General features: G+C 29.1%; 4 protein-coding genes and 1 long non-coding RNA gene across 5 annotated transcripts; 3 read left to right on the forward strand and 2 right to left on the reverse strand.

Annotated features, from left to right (window-relative positions):
* Positions 1-154: 154 nt before the first annotated feature.
* On the reverse strand, positions 155-1,471 carry LOC118071795 (pollen-specific leucine-rich repeat extensin-like protein 4). The gene is made up of 4 exons (XM_035091206.1): positions 1,433-1,471; positions 1,152-1,348; positions 884-1,082; positions 155-808 (listed from the first exon to the last, which is right to left on the reverse strand). The coding sequence occupies exons 1-4, from the start codon at positions 1,445-1,447 to the stop codon at positions 218-220; spliced, it is 1,002 nt and encodes a 333-aa protein (XP_034947097.1). The 5' UTR covers positions 1,448-1,471; the 3' UTR covers positions 155-217.
* Positions 1,472-3,163: 1,692 nt separating this feature from the next.
* On the forward strand, positions 3,164-4,180 carry LOC118071769 (zinc finger protein 512B-like). Its single transcript, XM_035091158.1, is given in 3 exon segments — positions 3,164-3,250; positions 3,360-3,648; positions 3,714-4,180. Coding segments are annotated over 3 exon segments (828 nt in total). The 3' UTR covers positions 4,166-4,180.
* A 1,150-nt stretch (positions 4,181-5,330) lies between these two features.
* LOC118071747 (sensory neuron membrane protein 1-like) lies at positions 5,331-9,156 on the forward strand. The gene is made up of 9 exons (XM_035091093.1): positions 5,331-5,480; positions 5,711-5,842; positions 6,762-6,919; positions 7,013-7,215; positions 7,308-7,507; positions 7,706-7,964; positions 8,047-8,258; positions 8,370-8,596; positions 8,684-9,156. The coding sequence occupies exons 2-9, from the start codon at positions 5,738-5,740 to the stop codon at positions 8,892-8,894; spliced, it is 1,575 nt and encodes a 524-aa protein (XP_034946984.1). The 5' UTR covers positions 5,331-5,480; positions 5,711-5,737; the 3' UTR covers positions 8,895-9,156.
* Positions 9,157-9,726: 570 nt separating this feature from the next.
* On the reverse strand, positions 9,727-19,105 carry LOC118071686 (G-protein coupled receptor moody). The gene is made up of 6 exons (XM_035090996.1): positions 18,994-19,105; positions 18,649-18,804; positions 17,131-17,344; positions 11,221-11,459; positions 10,845-11,154; positions 9,727-10,737 (listed from the first exon to the last, which is right to left on the reverse strand). The coding sequence occupies exons 3-6, from the start codon at positions 17,341-17,343 to the stop codon at positions 9,769-9,771; spliced, it is 1,731 nt and encodes a 576-aa protein (XP_034946887.1). The 5' UTR covers position 17,344; positions 18,649-18,804; positions 18,994-19,105; the 3' UTR covers positions 9,727-9,768.
* LOC118071687 (uncharacterized) lies at positions 16,263-18,293 on the forward strand. Its single transcript, XR_004690930.1, has 3 exons — positions 16,263-16,597; positions 16,782-16,999; positions 17,074-18,293. It is a non-coding gene; the product is annotated as an uncharacterized lncRNA (long non-coding RNA).
* Positions 19,106-19,125: the final 20 nt, after the last annotated feature.

Consider the following 19,125-nt stretch of genomic DNA (forward strand, 5'->3'; position numbering starts at 1 on the left):
TCAAGAAAATATCAACACAGAAAAAATGTAATTTATTGGTAATAGGCATTACTAGGGTTACAACAGAGAGAAATATAAAAAACGATGATAATTCTACTAAGAAGTTTATTTAATAAGTTGATAACATAACATGCTAATCTGGATTTTTTGAAATTCTATAAGTAGTTTATATAAGTATAATTATTATGAGTTTTATTCATATTTAATCACAAATTTTTTAATCATATTTCCAGTCATCTGGTAAAAAAGTTTCAACACCTGAAAGACTGTTACTTTGAACACTTTCAGGAGCAGTGTCAAGTGTCGGTAGCTGAATATAGCTAGAATCTAAACCATGAACAATTCCACGACTAATAGGCTTACTTGCTAGCACTTGAACAGGTATTGAAGAACTTGGTATCACTTGAATAGGAACTGAATGACTCGGTATCATTTGGAGTGGCACTTGGTTATTTGACATTATCTGTACGGGTACTTGATTGTTTGATAACATTTGCACAGGTATTTGGAATGGAATTCCTGATAATCCGGCACTCACAGAAAGACTAATCGGTTGTACAGATGAAGCTTGTTGTTGACTTTGAACGGGTTGTTGAACCAGATCTGGACGTGGTAAATGATGTATAGGAACTGGAGCAGGAGCCGGAGATGGTGGTGGTGGCGGTGGTACTGTAGGACTGGGAGCTGGTGGTCCATTCGTTGGTGCTGATCCAGATCCAAACAAAAGTCCTTGAGGAGCAATGAAGATAGGTACCGGAATTCCGATTTGACGAATTGGTGATGGTCGTTCAACTGGATATGGGATGATCTAAATCAAAGTTTTTTTTTCATGAAACAGTTTTTAAATAATCTCATTCGATTGATTTATTTGCAAATACCTTACCTGTGGTACTGCAACGGGTACAGATTTTTCTACTGTTACAGGAACAATTTTTTCAACAGGAACAGGTACGTGCACTTGCTTTTCAAGTACAACAGGTTGTCCAGGTACAGGCACTGGTTTTTCAACAATCACATGTTTTGTTAATACAACTGAGGGACTTGATATCGGTGGAGATGGTCGTGCACTTCCATATATTAAACTAAAAGTAAATAAATTAACTTTGAATTGATTGATAAGATAAAGATAAAAGAACTATTTAACTACTTACCCAGGACTCGAGTCATACAAATCGGATGTTATTTTAAGACTTTTCCAAGGATTTCTGCTTCGAGACCATGGATGACCGTATCCATAGCTAGATGTAGGTAAAGAGCTTGATATTCTAATATCACCAAACAAACTCCGTTTTTGTTTTACTTGATTGGATGACGTTCCAGAAACAATAATACAGCAGCCCAAAAAAACCTAGTCATTCGAACAGTTAAATATATTAAACAAGAAATTAACAAAAATAATGTGATACGTTTTCAAATCTTTAATTTTTTTTACCAAGATCTTAATCATCTTTCTAATCTGTCAGAACATGAGAGATCAACTGATCTGCAGTATGTTGAAAATCCTTTTTATATCTCCCGTGAAGAATTCCAATAAGGACCAGAAATTTTTTATTTGGTTTTAAAAAGTAGAGGAACTTGTATGTATCAAGCAAATAGGAAAAAGAGAAAAGAAGTGGCTCGTTAATCATTAATTGAACAAGTCAAGATCTCTACTAATCCAAAAATTAAGAATCAAGATATTAAAAGAATGTGATTAAACGTGTTTAGTAGTAATGACCTTCTATTGAAGAATAATTTGATACAAATACTTTTACATAATTTTTACTTCTTCATAAAAATTCTACTACAAAAAAATTTACATCCAGTAGTCTTCATATTTTAACTACATAGTGTGTAAATTATTAGCATATATAATAAGCTACGTATATTTTTTGTCACTGACCTACTTCTTATGTTATTATTCATCTATCGTCACCAACAACTTCCGGTGAAATGAATTCCTTCAAGTAAAATCTTAATTTATTGAACAATTATTAGATATTATTTGAAAAATGTTATTTTATTTAACAAAGAAGAGAATAAAAATTTAAAGTAAAAATTTATTAAATATGACTCATAAAATTGTTTATTGATTTAGAGTAATTATTTATGATAGCCTACTTTACATGAAATCGAACGAAGAAATATATAAACGGCTTATTTATATTTTCAAGAAACAAACATAGATAGTTTATAAAAAAAATTCAGTTTGCTAATTAATTATTATTCATCTATTTCAATAAACAAGAGAAACATGTCTAGAATGTCATAAGATGGAAAACAAAAGTGACTTATACAGCTCAACTTCTAGTTGAAGATAGATTGCTTAATTATCAAGTATGAAAAATAGTCCAGTAATTAACTTAAAACCAGTTCGATCATGGATTGATGTATTTGCGTTTCCATTCCCGGAAGTATCTCCTTGTATGCTTAATATAAGCAGGTACTTACGTTTCCATATCACTAGCTTTCCCAACTTTCATTTTCTAATGTGATTCTTCTTCTTATGCTTTTAGTAGAACTCGAGCTTCTAGTTTACGTGCTATGTATCATTAATTATTTGTTGCACTTGTCCGAGTAAGCATAATCGTTTTTCACAATGCTACTTTGCCGTATGAAGATATTATCATAATGGATTAACAGCAATTATGATGTTTATAAGAAGTACAAAAAACTACTCCAGTGATAATTATTTCATATATCAAACTTATTGAAGAATTTACACTTGACTGTCATTCATTGTTATGCATTTGACGTACTTTCTTGAATCAACTTTGAAACTACTTAAGAAGTGTAAGTTACCCTTTATTGATTTTATAATATAAAACATCATTAAAATATAATGAATTTGATTCATTTGATTGCTTTATTATTCAAAATACCACAACATTAGATTATTATCAAATACATGACTTGCAACACTTAATTATTTAATTATTGAGGTCACTTAATTATAGGTTAAGTGTTTAAATTGCAAAAAGGAATGTTCCTTATTTAGTAATCAACGTAAGACAGTTTATGGAACTAGGAAGAAAACACGTCACGATTTTGGCCCTCGCCCAACGTTAGAAGTAGCGAAAGTTATTCTTCAACAATAGATAAATGCGTATGTGAAGCTCACACTTGATTGATTGACAATATATTCCTGATAGCCCATGTGACAATTGATGGTCTATAAATACTTATGGGGGTCACAATGCCAATCATGTTCAGTTTTTAGTTGACTTCCACTACGATGACAAGTTTCACTGCTGTCATGAAGTTGTTTTTGGTACCCACTTATATATCTTTTAGTGATTGATATTTTTTATAAACTGTCTAATTTATCAAAATCTGTAGAAGTGACTCAGTTACATATAACTTTGAATTATTGTTGTCAGGTTTTGATTTCTTGTTTGACCATTTCATCAGCTATAAGAGTGGATACTGGTACAAATAACTCAAGAATAGTCAAGAAACATGGAAAGAGAGGTGTGTTGAATTTGGGCTATGGATTACCACAGCAAGATCAATATCAGCATCATCCTTCTCACGTTTACGGACCACCGGAAGAGCCAGCACCTATTTCTGAACATCCCTTACATGATCAGCATTTCCCAATTCCTCAAGAACAACATCAAAATCATGTAATTTATCAACCTCAGCCTCAGCCTATTCACCATCCACTTGGTAAGTACTTAAACTCTAATGAACTTGATAGAAAAAATGTTTTTTATTACCTTTTATTTCATTAGTAGCAGCAGTTCCTCAACCAGTAGCAGTAGCACCCCCCGTGGCAGTTCCTCATCCAGTTCCAGTACCTCATCCGGTTGCAGTGCCTCAACCAGTCCCGGTAGCAGTTCCAGTTGTTCAAACAGTCACAAAACATGTAGGTGTTCCTGTACCAGTTCACATTGATCGTCCAGTACCTGTTCCTGTCGCAGTTCCAGTGCCTAAACCATATCCAGTGCATATTGAAAAGATTGTCCACGTAGATCGACCAATTCCTGTACCTGTAGAAAAACATATTCATGTTCCAGTTCATGTAGATCGTCCAGTTGCAGTTCCTGTACCAAAACCATATCCTGTAACTGTTGAAAAGCTTGTACCTGTAAGTAAACCTTATCCAGTTCATGTTGCTGTACCTGTACAGATTCCTAAGCCTTACCCTGTACCAGTTGCAATTCATTACAAACATGGATGGTAAATTAAAAGTATCTATCAATTGTTAATATGCTTTGTTAAATTATTAATAATTATTGAATATATGTTATTTCATTTAAAAAATAAGTATGTTTACGATATTCCAATTTTATTTATATAAAATTCGATAAAAATAAAATTAAATATTTTATTAAAAAAATAGACAATTTATGAATAATTATTTCTAAATATATCAAGATTAATTATAATGTTTGTTTAACTTATAAAGTTCTTCTGCAACTGTTTTGGATTTGTAAAGTGAATCAAACATCATGCATATAGTTGTAACTTGATGTAGACTAATTATTTTACCAATAACTGTATAACCAATTGAGTGTTAAACTTGAAAATATTCAGGTGTGAAGGTCTATAAGTGCATAACGATTGCTGTCCAATGGGGTGCGACCTCGTAACTATCAGCGGGTGTCGAAGGTTGTACGCTTCCTGGCTGGCGTGGGAATGTCACACCTCAACATCGTCTACTTGCAATATGACGACACCTTTCAAATAAATCACTAAAATATTTATAAATTATAAAGCTCGCATAATAATTTTATCAATAAGACGCATGATTTTTTAAAATTTCCATGCACTTTCACCATGAAAAACAGTTACAATGTCTTGCTATTTACTACGTAAGATTCACATTGTATTGACACCTGATTAAGTTCATCTATATGTCGAGCTATTATTATAAACCTATGGCTTATTCATCAGTTGCCCTCGGTTGCAAAAATCAAGTGTGATACTGCATAAGTCTGACACCTCAACCTACAATTCGCTCTCTATGTTGAATATGCAATAATCATATCAATTGAAAAGTATGATATGTCATTTTTATATGATTTAATAAGTTACTTATTGCTATTATTTTTTGCCTTTTTTATTCAATTATTCAACCACCTTGCGAATTTTTCTTTAATCTAACAGATATCATAACTTTTTTAATTTTCTTCCGTGAAAGCTCTGTATCATCAAACAAGTTTTTTTATCACTCGAATGAACAGAAAAGTTAGAAAAAATTTCTTAAAGCTGATAATATTGATAAGTGAGATATAAGAATTTAGCTAAAAAATATCAAAGGACTTTGATTCATCAAGCTCACGTGGTGATAATAGTGAGGAATAAAATTAACAAGCATTTTTTAAGTGGAATTTTTCATACTTTTTTATGAATAATGATAGAGAATAATTGCTCATTAGTTTAGTATATAATTTATGGAAAAAATAATATATCAAACGTAGATATTATTTATTTGACACGTCTTGAACACCAAGTGCGCAACTGCAAATGAAGCGATCAAGAATTCTTCAAGTGGGGTACGTGTAATATTGGTTCATGTATATGCAGATTCCTCACGACAGTGCATTTTCAAAAGTCCACTCAAGTGCCTCAGATTCATTCTATTTCCTGGACTTTTGAAAATCATTTTCACGTATGAATTATTAAAAATTATATTTAATTCAACAAAAAAGTGATCAAATTCAGTTCTAATTATTTCTAAACAAAAATTGGTTTATTTTATTTAATTGTTTGAATTTAATCAAAGGATAATTACCAAAAATACACACTCAATATGTTGTTACATATGAAAGTTGGTATTGCTGGAAGTATTCTCTTCTTCTTGGGGTTCTTATTATTCAGCGCCTTTCCACCATTTCTTAAAAGCCAAGTCAAAAAGGTATGTTCATCTAATTTCTACAACTTGTTATTCACTTTTCAACATTTAAGATTTGAAAAATTTTTCTAATTGAAATTTTATTCTATAAACTAAGTCCAGCTATCAAACACTATAACTATGATTTTTATTTAACGTTTTAAAAACTACAAAGCCGCGACAATTTGTTTTCTATTTTTTCATTAACATGACGTAATAGGTTGATCAAGGTATCAACATTGGTAATTATCAATTTAATAATCACGCAAATGAAAATAATATTTATAGCATCATAAATATACTTTTTTTTCACTCCAATTTTCCACCTGACAATTATTTGATTCATCTGCATCTAATTTTGTAACGCATAAAGAAACAACTACAGTTTTGACTGACTTAATTAACATACGAGACTTTGATTTAATGATTGGTTTGATGATGACGAGTGACACGACATCACGATTTGCTTCAGAACACTCATGTTCGCATGATGATACCTAATGTTTCCCTGGTTGTTTTTACGGCAAATATATTTTTCATATTATTTAACATAGAAAAAAAAAATAATTCACTTGCTACCTATTTGAAAAGAATATCAGACAGATTCTAATTATATTCTTTTTTATCATTCTTTTTCCGTTGTTTTTTTCTTTTCTGATTTCATTTATTCGCAAAGAATAACATTATCACATATCAGTTAATGATTAGCAAAATTGCGAGTGAAAAAAATACTTCAATCTTACTAAATAATGAATGATTTTGTATTAATCTATCAAACAAATCTCTAGATAATGATTAAATCATGATAAGTAAAATGAATTTTTTGATTGTGTTTCCATCACTCTTAATCACTATCCTAGTTGACCTTGCTCTTTTGTTCATAATGATCGCTTACTTGTAATTAATGCTTGCTATTTTTCAATTATGCATAAAATTTTAATAGGCAGTACGACTAAAAAAAGGAGAAGATATAAGAGATATGTGGGAAAAAACACCTTTTCCATTAGACTTTAGAATTTATTTATTCAATATTACAAATGCTGATCAAATCAAGACTGGAGCTAAACCCATTGTCCAAGAAGTTGGTCCATTTTTTTATGAGTAAGTAATTAATAAAAAAAAAAGACTAATTATTTCAAACAAATAAATATAAAAGGTAGTTCTGATAATTAATAAATTTTTAAAATTTACAAGTGAGTGGAAAGAAAAGGTAGATTGTGATGATAATGATGCTGATGATACAGTAGAATACAGTAACAAAGCCACATGGATTTTTAATCCTGGTAAAAGTGCTCCAGGTCTTACTGAAGATGTTGAATTAGTCTTACCTCATATAATGATTCTTGGAATGATATTGACTACTGTGAGAGAAAAACCTGGAATGGTTGGTCTAGCAGGTAAAAACAGTGTTTCTCATAATTATAAAAAAAATCTAATTATTATGATTATTCACCTTGATTGTTTTAATGGTTTTGTTTTTACTATATAGCCAAAGCAATAGACAGCATTTTTCATAAACCTGATTCTATATTCATCAAAACAACAGCACGTCAAATTCTTTGGGACGGTTTGCCTGTTGATTGTTCGGTCAAAGATTTTGCAGGCAGTGCAGTCTGTTCACTTTTACGTGAAGATGATAGTGCATTAATCAAGGATGGTGAAAATTACAGATTTGCACTATTTGGTCATGTAAGTATTTAACAATATTTGTTTTAGATTCAAGTAAATAAGTATGCTATCATGATAACTGTTTTAATGTTGGTCTATTTCAAGTACCTCTATATCCTTGTACTATTGATTTTTATATGAAAACTTTCCTAGAAAATTAAGTTTCCTTTTCTAATTACCTTTACACTATCATTATCAAATATGTATACTGTTGACTAGAAAAATGGAACGGTTATTCCTGATCGGATAAAAGTCAAACGTGGAATAAAAAATTACTTGGACGTTGGAGTTGTCACTGAATTTAAGGGGGAACCAAAACTGAGTGTTTGGTCTGAAGAAGGAACTTGTAATGAATTTAATGGTACTGATTCCACCATATTTCATGCTTATCTTTATTCAAATGAAGATGTCGTGTCTTTTACTCCTGATTTGTGCCGGAGTCTTAGCACAAGATATCAAAGGCCTACAAAAATTAAAGGTATGTTTAAGGATTTTTAAATTTGTACTTTTTAATTAAATTGTATTCATTTTATAATTGAAAAAAAATTTTTTTTAATAAGGAATTAAAACCAATCGATATTCGGCTGATTTGGGAGATATGAGTAGTGACCCAGAGATCAAATGTTTATGTCCAGCACCTGATAAGTGTTTGAAAAAAGGATTATTTGATCTTTATCCTTGTATTAAAGCTCCTATTATTGCTACATTACCACATTTTTATCTCACGGCTGAAGAATACCTCACTCAAGTTGACGGTCTTAATCCTATGGAGGTAAACGAATGAGCTTTTATAAATAAAAACAGTAATATGTAGTTAATAAACAAGTGATTATTTTTAAATGTAAGCTGTAAGGAGTTCATAAATTATTACTGTTGATTTCAGGAAAAACATCAAATTTTTCTGGATTTTGAACCAATAACTGCAACTCCTCTTGCTGCTGGAAAAAGATTACAGTTCAATATGATGATATTTCCAATAGAAAAATTCAAGCTTATGAAGACATTCCCTACTGCTCTTTTACCGTTGTTTTGGGTGGAAGAAGGTCTTGTTCTTGGTGATGAATATGTTAAACAGTTGAAGGGTGTATTCAAAGTGTTCACAATAATAAAGTAAGATGAAAAAGGAATTTACTTAATTTTATATATTTATAAATAGTTTTTATATTTATGGAAATTAATGTAATTATAAATTTACAGGATCATGAAGTATTTGTTTTTGACTCTCGGCGTAGGATTATGTGGGGCAGCCGGTGGTTTATATTATAAATTCCAACAATCAGCACAAAAGCTTGATATTACAAAAATTACGCCAAAAGCTGCACCAAATACTAATGGACAAGAAAAGAAATGGCCAACATCGGTTAGCACTATTCAAACACCAACTGCTCCTCCAACAGTTGATGCTTAAACGTATCAAAGAATGGATGAATTAAATCAATTTTTATTTTTTAGAGGTTCAATTCATTTTTAAAGGGTTAGAATAAATTAAAAGTTTAATTGATTTTAACTATGACTTAATCATAATAACAAAATCAATTGAGCTGGACTTGATAATTTAGTAAATTAATATTTTTATTTCAATCATTTGTTTATCAATAAAATATTGCAATTTAAAAGTTATAAATAACTAGAATAATATCAATTATAAATGTATAAAAAATCGAAAAAGATTAATAAGAAAAAATGTATATAATTAATGTGTTTACAATTAATGAATTTTTAATAGTGATAAGCTACTATACATATAACTTGTTTAAAAAGACTTTTTGTAAGTCACATTCTTTCTTGAATCTATCTTATTTTTTTGAAATTCTATTTTATCACTATTGTTACATATTTTTGAATGCAAGATAAACGAAAATCATTTATCCGTTTCAATTACATACAATGACTAGTTGATAATTATTGTTTTAATAAATATATTAGACACATTTATTATAATCACATAAATTTAATGGAATTATCACTGACACGTGAGAATTTTTATAATTATATTTATATATATATATACTCAAATATATATTGATAAAATTTCTTATAAAATCCTAAATTAATGTATAAAAAATATTAAAACTTATATACTCAGCAATAAAATTATTAAATATCAAGTAAATGCTCTGCCTCGATTAAACATTTAAGTATGTAAAAATAAATAAAGCCAGAGCAAATCAATTGTAAAATAGATATAAATCAATAAAGGCTTTAAAAAAATGTTGAATTTCTTGTGTTATTTACAAATATTCAGTCTTCTTATTGAAAAAAATATATAAATAAAAAAATAATTATTTTCCTCTACTTTTTTTATCTAAAAAATTCATTTCACTTCTACAGAGGAGAACATTTTTGTATGCACTACGATATTCAGAACTCATTACAACGTAAATGACTGGATTAATACAAGTTGTAAGATAAATCAATATATATCCAGCAATATTTAAACCTCGCCAGTCTATTATGTCTTTAAATATTTTAGTGATTGTAATAGGAAGATAGCAAATCAGAAATGATAAAAATATAACAAGTATCATTTTTAATAATTTTTTATCTTTAGCAGACATTTTACCTGACTCTAAAGCACGATTTCTTATACTTCTGAATCGTGATTCACGCCTAAAAATACTGTTCTTCTTAATTCGACGTTCTGATGGAGATTCCGAACGTGAACTTGGAAATTCTTCAGACATTTCCGAAGTCTCATACTTTGGTGAAGGTGGAGTGAGTAAACGAGTCGAGCATTGTCCCAAGTTTTTTAAAAATCCTTTTGGAACTTGAAGACACTGATCATTGTTTTCAAAATGAAGAGCTTTTTCTTTTGCTTTTCCTTGAGATGAATTTACTTCTGGGAATTTTAAATTTGGAATTGTCACTGAATAAATTTTTCTATTTCTATTAATATTCTGACTAGCATCAACACTAATCTTATCGTCAATGTCAGTTATTTCTAACACTTTTATTTTATCATTTTCACTCTTATTTGAATGAGAATGTGAGCACAATGTATCAAGTCTAGGTACTTCTTCTTTTTTTTCATCATTATCATTTACTTTTAATGATTCATCCTGATGAACATTTTTTGATAGATTCAATGCTTTTTCTAAATCATTTCTTGCATCAGTAATCAGAAAAAACGGCATATTTATTTGAGTACATGGAATCCGATCACTTCTGACTGGAGACCCACCATTCTCAGTAGTCGTTGCACCACAACTTGAGCCCAAAGCAGAATCTTCAAAATTTTTAGTGTACTTTACCTAAAGCATCATCAAAAATATTTTTGTGTTACATGCTACATATATTTTGTATAATGATAGATATTATCATGAGATGTTTTTATTAAATAATAGATTTAATAGTTTACCTCAATAGTGGCTTTGACAAGATCGGTTGTAACTTTATCACGTCTTCGACTCTTTTTAGCAGTTTTTCGTACTATATAAAAGATCCTAGCATAACAAACAACAATGGCAATACAAGGTGCAAGAAATGCAAGAATAAATAAAAATTCTTTCGGTGAACGACCATTAACATCTCGGAGTATTGAACATGATCCTATGACCGGATCCAAGCCGAAACGGCCCCAATGTTCAAACCAGGTCGCCACCAGGGCGCCGAATCCAAATATCCAAGTTGCTATCACCATTAATACTAAGTATCTCGGCTCATACAACCTATAGAATACATTATGCATTATAGCTGACACTTTGATAGCAAAGTTTACGGCGATAAATACTCACTTGGGATATAATCGTGGATGACCAATCATTACATAACGATTGATGGTGATAGCAAGGACTGTAAAGAGACTCACAGCAACAAGACCATACCTCAATAGTGGAAAGAGTCGACAGAGAAGTGGTCCGTGCACCCAGGAGCCATACCAGAATGTGGAAGTTGCCAGAGGCAGATTGAAGCAACAGAACATGAGGTCTGATATTGACAAGTTCATTATGAAAACTGCAGTTGCATTTCTTAACTACAATGAAAAGAATTAAATCAATTATTCATTAACATTTTTTAATTATTACAATATAATTAATTAAAGTTTAAAAGCAAATTTACTATTTAAATTATACCACAACTATCTTTGTAGTAATTATGAAATTTAAAAATGCAAAATTTCTCATATTCATGGCTGGTTAAATTTGTAAAGAATGATTTTTCTCCATGCAGATTATGACAGGCATTTCATGCATTCATAAAAGGGTTAATTAAATTAAAATTAAAGCTAGCAAACTAGTGTGTGCTGGCTCATGAAAATGTGATGGTAATATTGAGGTTATGTAATTACAGTGAATGCAATTTCACGCGCCTAAGGAAATAAAGACCTTCAGGACACTCGAGCACATTAATCTTCAAATGTCTCAAAAGAATAAGGAACTGAGAAATACGGTAAAGGGTAGTTGTAAAGTAGAATCCAGGAATAAAGATGTAAGAAGAGAAGTTAGTCATTGGGTTAGTGTGGCATGTTGCACGATAAACTATTCTTTATTCTCCAGTCTATTTTCTGGGCGTTTCGAAAGCTTTATCTGAAAAGTAAGAGCTACGTCCACATAAACTTTTTAAATTCAGTATAAAGAATAGATACATATATTGACCTGATCGATTACTCTAGCTGAAGGAGTAGTAGTGAAAAGCTGAGGTATTTTAAGAAATGAATAATGGAAATTTTTGTGATTTAAATGATAACATAATAAAAATATCAAAGATAAACTATATTAGAGATTGGCTGCCAAAAGTGAGATAATCACTGTTATACAGCTTTTTTTCTCTTCCTGTTACCATTTTTGTCTATGTAGTTGGAATATTATAGACTAGTTAGGGGTCAGAATAGATGTTCACTGATCATAACTACACTTTTGGGTTCACCGATTATGTTTCCGGGTATATTGTCCTCGTTTCAAGCAGAACACGAGTTTTTTTTTTACGTAGTAACTGCTAGAGTTGTTTTTTATTTTCTACATTTTCTGTTGTGTAACACCAAATAAAATTATTAATAAAGCTATTATTTAATTTTAGAAATAAATAAAAAATTATTGTCATCATTATTTTTTATGTCTCTCTAGAAAAACAAGTTTAAATTTCAAAATTTATTGATCAATTATAACTTTCAGTGATAAATGTAAAAAAATTTAATTTAATAATCGACTTTTATTGATACTTATTCGATACAATAAAAATGAGGATTAATAGAAAAAAGTGTATTATACTTAATTGTAGTTTAAAATTTGATATAACCTTAAATTGTCAAATGAAAAATTTAATTGTCTCACGTAATAATCTTTTTTATTATTTAGTCTGTCTATTTTATGTTCCACCTTGTCATTCTTCTATGCTTCATTTTATTAGAACAGAAAAGAGCTATTAAAAATTTCATGAGCGTTTCTGACACATTGATACCTTTCTACAAAGCATGCAAAGAACCAGAAATAAAGTTATAAAGTATCGTTGGAATGAGGACAATCAAGAGAAATTGAAAATTGATGATCAAGCGACAAATCGACTTACAAGTAGCTTCTGTATGTGTAGCAATAACTCGAGCTTTTATGTGAAGAAAACCTAATTCAATCACAAATTCATACGGCATATTATCAACGATAAATTTCAACTTATTCTTAAGGGCGATTTTCATAAATATTTGAATAAAGAAACGATAAATTGTAACGACTTACGTCAAACTCGTTACAACTGGATGATAAATATTTTTTTACAGTGACGGAAAGAGATTGATGTGAAAGGTTTTTTTAGGGTTAGAAAGATTTCAGTACCAAGTATAATATGCGTGGTAAAATGCAAAAAGAATAAGAGTAACAGGAAAATGGCAGAAGAGGAAATAGAAAAACATTGGAAACAATAATAAAAAAAAAATTCCAGAGGCTAAAATAGAAAAAAAATTACAAAAGAATGGTCTTTATTTTTATTCAAATCAAAGAAATCTGTCATGTATTTAAATGATACTGTCAATCAATTGAATTATTGTTTAAATATTCTATTTTCTTTATTCTTGTATTAATGCAAGCCATTTTTATTTTATTACCTTATTGATAGATCAATAAATCAACATAACTCGAAAACATATATTATCCTGTTGCATTTGCTGGTTAAATTTAAACTGTAGTTGAGATATTTAGACGTCGAAATTATTTTCAAATTAAATTTTCTATTTTAAAGAATTATTTATTCAATAAAAAGTGAAATTATAAAGAATAAAAAAGTAAATAAACTTTCGACTGAAAGAAATCAATCTCAAATGTAAACCATGTTCTAGGGCTGACAATAAATATTGAAGAGGATTGAAAATTCAACAATTTCAGCGCACCCTAAAGATTATGTAAAGGATAGAAGATACGTAAGGAAAAAGAGGGATGTTCCTACCAATCTACTTACGTGAGACTAGTATTCTTAATCCTTTCTGGGTTCATTGACCCTCTTCACGTTCGCTATATCAACGTCGTTTTATCGGTTACTCTTTTGTTATGTGTCGAAATAACGTCCGGGTATAAATTTAAATCACGAGTTATTCGTCAAAATCAACCTGACTTATTGCAAATAATGCTTTTCCGCACTTGTCAATGTTTGCTAATATTTATTAAATAAAACTATTATTATTTTCGTTCTTAATTAATTATTCATTACTTGTCATAATTAAACTTTAATAATAAATAAATTTCGAGAAAAGCTCTCGTCATTCGATGTTGATCACTATGAAATTAAAAAGCCATAGACATAAAATGGAGTACTTTTCCATAGAAGAAAAATAAAAAAAGAATCTAGTGTACTTTTATTTTTTTTTATTTTTATCTTCAGGGTTTTTCTAGCACAAAAACAAGACGTCTTTAGATATTTTTTAGAATAGTAATCAGATGCACAAAAATAAATAAATGATAGCCAAAGCAATCCAGTTCTTAGATGGGTCTTGTTGTCTGGACAGTCCACGAAATTCTAGACCGAAGGAAAATGAAAGTACACACGTCACGTATCACAATCTTGTTTCATTCAACTTTTTCCAATTCAAGTAAGTTTTATATTTATTTTTTTATATTTAAAATAAAACGAAATGTATAAAGATATTTCTAAAATGTCAATTTCATTTACATTTTAAAAGACATTCGATAAATAACAAAATAATCTAAAAAAAAGTATCAACTGGATAAATTTAGTGAAATATAATTAAAATAAAAATTGAATGTGATAAAAATAAAAATGACCTCTTTTCGTAATCTAAAATTAAATAATTCAGTTTAATTGGGGTAAAAAGATTGTGTGGAAAGTTATTTCAGAATGGAAATAGCAGACGAGGTTTTTTTTTAAGATAAACACGTGAAGAAAATTCTTAAACAAAGGATGAAGGTAGGTCAGAATCAAGTGCATCTGCTCGAAATAGAGGGAAAAAATCAAAGACACGTGCGCCAGACAGTAAAAATATAATAAGAGTTTAAGCTTGAAATTTCCAAGATTTTCTACGCTTCAAAAGTGCAATAAAAAAAATTGATGATGTTATCAAAAGGTGTAAAAAGTGCAGCAGACGTTATTTGAGCTGAAATATATCGATGAATCCCATGGCAATGAATTATCGGCTATTTTATATCCGTTCGATTTTTTTGAAGACTATGTCAAGATATGGACGTCAAGGTGGACCTTTGAGAGTAATAAAATACGACCACTCGTTTTTTTTTTATTGCATAATTATCCAAGGTAAACTAAAATAGAAAGTAAAAATCGCATAATATTTTATTAATCAATTAATGGGACAATTAATTGAGAGGAAAATATTCTTCATATTGAGAGAACATAAATCAATGTCTGGAATGATAAGTAAACAATGTGTGTAGGCATCGTCAAAAATAAATAAAACGTAAAGAATTGTAAGATATTTTGAGACGTTAATCAAGTTGTGAGATATAAGCTTATATGTGTTATCAATGAGAATTGTAATTGATTCCGGCAGGATAATTAAGTTAATCGATAATTCCTTTAAGCAATCTTGGATAATACATTGAAGAGGAGCACGAGATACTAGAGTTTTGTGTGAGGAGCTTTGACCCCAACTAAAAATAGACATATAAGTTGTATATATAGATTACTCAGTCAATTACAAAGTAAACAATTCAATTAAATGTGTATATGACATTTAACTTTTTTTGGTTAAAACATTTGCAGTTGTAAAAATTTTATTAATAAGAAAGAACCATTTATAAACCAATCCAAAGTCTTGTGTGTTAACTCAGAAACTCGAAGAATAGGTTATGAAACTCGTTGCAATAGTATCAACTCTAATAATCCAGATAACAAATTCTTAAGTATCTTGTAGCTTAGTTGAAACTCTGAGTCTTCATTCAACTGTTTTATTTCTGGAGTTCATTGTTAATTTTTTTTTTCTTTTGAATAAAATTTCAATTAATTCCAAAATTCCTAATAAATATCGAATGGAGAACCTTTTTGTGTCAAATAGAAAACGTTTAAAGTTTAATAAATGTGAAAAGATCTTAGATTGTGTGGATATATATCACCGAGTACGTTTACGAGGAAAGAATCGTTAGTGAAAATAGTCGGGAGGCAGTTAAGGGTTTAAACTTGAAACGAAAAAGAAAAGTATATCTACTTGAGTCGACATCAGGAAATGTTTTATTCTTATACTCCCCTCTTAATTTACAGTACTCCAGATCGTAAAGTAAACTGTAACGTCTTCACAAATTACTTGAAACAGAAAAATGGAACTTGTGAAATTGCTAATCATACACTGAAAGAGTTTTGTACTCAATCAAGAAACGAGTTCCTAACCCTACTTGTGACAAATAAAAATTCATTGATATCATAAATAAAATGAAATCTTACATCAAGTTGAAGACTTATCACTTTTTTACTTAGATTAAATGGAAATTTTTTTCCAGTTTATTTGATAATTATTATTTTCAAATCAATTACTAGCATATGAATCATATAATTGTTAAGTAATTAATTAATTAATGGGAGAGACTTGTGAAATTTACCCAACCTTTATGCACAGATATGTCGTAATAGTCATTTGCCAAAGTGCTATTAGAACTTAATGTAGTACATAAATTAAAATAATAATGAAACTTCCATTTACCTATTAATAGAAACGTAAACGAGGTATGATTTTTGACTTTACCAGAAATTAGTTTGATTAAAAATCTTTATATTTCAATAAATCAGTACTAAAAATATTCTTTTTTAACCTAAAAATAACATTTCACTTAATTTTATCAATTTTATGTTATTTGATATAAAACTATACGATTATATAAATGGAATAAGAATAATCTGTCTATTTTAGGGATAAGAAGACGAATTTTCTTCAACAAGTTCATCACACTCAGCTTATCCCTAAATTTATTTATCGTTTCTTTTCCTCACTAACTACGTGGTCTGGAAGATAAACAAAATGAACTTCCAAGCACGGATATAGGATAATTAAAAATGTAATAAGAAAATATAAGTTCTTTGCGGATATCAAAGGATTGCAAATTCATCCGGATATGGGAAATATACGAGGTATAAATAATAACGATGTAAAACCAAAGTAACCAAGATATATAAATTTATGAATAAAAGATAAATGATTACAGGAAAAGAGATAGCTGAGAGTCAAGTCTGGAGGTGTGTTATTTTTTGTGTATCTTTACCTTCTTAGTACGAAAAAGGGCGACGACAGTGATGAGATTGCCAGGTATGCCGATCAGCATAAAAAGAACACAGCATCCAGCAGCAAAATGAAGCAGCCATGGAGGATAACCACCAAATAAAATTGCTGACTCTGGATTTTCCAAGACCTCTTCAATTTTAGATAGGCTACTATTTGTTTCAGTATCGTTATTTGCCATCCAGTATTCCAACATTCTGTTAATCATACCAGTGATTCATCAATTTATCAGTTTATGCATCAATTATTTATATGCTAAAAATACAAAATAAAACAATTCCTGGATTTATTGAAATTGTTGATGTTTTCATGATGTCTAGACTTCTAAAAAATTCATCAGATTTTTTTTTTGATAATTTTTTGACGAGTTGTAATAAATAATACTCGACTTTATTCATAAATTAAGTTGCTTTATTTTAAGTCTATAAAGAGGGAAGTACATGAGTTTTAGGTTTTATGTGTCAACTTGTTTTATAAGTTTGTCACAGTTTTAGTCATTTGTCTTTGATAATTTTTTTATTACATCGAATAAATTACAAAAGAATGTTGGGATACTCTAGTAAATTTGTCAGATGAGAATGATTGATTAACAGCTAAATAATGAAATATTCAATATGAATTTTTGGTTGATAATGAAAATAAATGAAAGGTTTAAGTACTAACAAGAAATATTGCAGAAATTTGTAGGCCTAGTCATAGTTAGATATAGTCATTTAAGAGGGTCTTAATAGTGAGAACGATGAGAGAAAAAAAACGCTTCAGAATGCTCCATTTCATCCTCAATTTCACTTTTTTCTTTATATTTTTCTTTCACTGTTTCTTATGTGTTTAAGTATGTAGTTTCGTTCGTATTATTTAACAAAGAATTATTTGCAAAGTTCGATATCTATTTAATAAATATTTGTCTACGACAAAAAAATATTTCTAAAGACTTGAAGAGTTGAAATTAAAAACATTGGCAAAATAGTCAAAGAAAAATAACAAAGAGCTTAATTTTTTTGTCAATCATGTCAATAAATCGATAATGCTTTTCGGTCAATTGGGTTTGAACTCAACCACTTTTCAAGAAAAATAGATACTCGATTTTTTTCGTATCATACATTTGATTTTTTTCTTATCTTTTTTTCTTTACTTCCTAATGGACAAAAAAACATGAAAATTTTTCTTTTCAATTCCAGAGAAAATCTTTATTAATTCAACATTCTATTTTTAAACAAATATGAGATAATAAACTTTTTATTCTTGAATATAAACATTTCATTTTTTTTAGCCCAAATATAAATATGTAAACTTGAACTCTTCAGTTAAGAAAAACGAAATTCACCACATGCACAGATTCATACTTACGTGAAGAAAAAAAAAATTTAATGTACGTCAAAAGATGAAAGCATGAATTTTTTTTTGTTTTACGAATATTTTTCTAACGTTAAAAATTTTCTAATTTATTATATTAAATATAAACATTTTCTTATAATTAATAATATGAATAAAATTTACGTACCTCAATGAAAATAAATTTGATGATAATTTAATGTTCTACTGAATATGTGACAGACATTGGCGTATCACTAATTAAATCGTAGCTGATTTAATCAACAAATACTACGAAACTTGGTGCAAGTGAATTACCCTCATTAGAACACAGATAAACATTTTGCTAAAAAAAATTAACAGGTAATTTAATTTTTATACTATGAAATAGAGAAATCTTTTTGTTTAAATTCATTTCATCTTAACTCAAAACTTGTAAATATCTAATATTAAATAACCATCGTGAAATGAAATCCTTTTAAACTGATTATATAAATAAATCAATCAACCAAAGACTTTGAAGATCAAATCTCACCTTAAATTTCATATTGCACGTGTCATTACAACATATCCTTGTTGTAATAAAAAAATTAATCCTACGTCTTTATTCATAAAATGAACCTAGCATTATAAATACTAAACTTTCAATACTTTTATTTAGTTATTA

This window comes from Chelonus insularis, unplaced genomic scaffold (genome assembly GCF_013357705.1).
Source record: "Chelonus insularis isolate UGA/USDA-ARS -01 unplaced genomic scaffold, ASM1335770v1 contig_88_pilon, whole genome shotgun sequence".
In the NCBI taxonomy this organism is placed as follows: domain Eukaryota; kingdom Metazoa; phylum Arthropoda; class Insecta; order Hymenoptera; family Braconidae; genus Chelonus; species Chelonus insularis.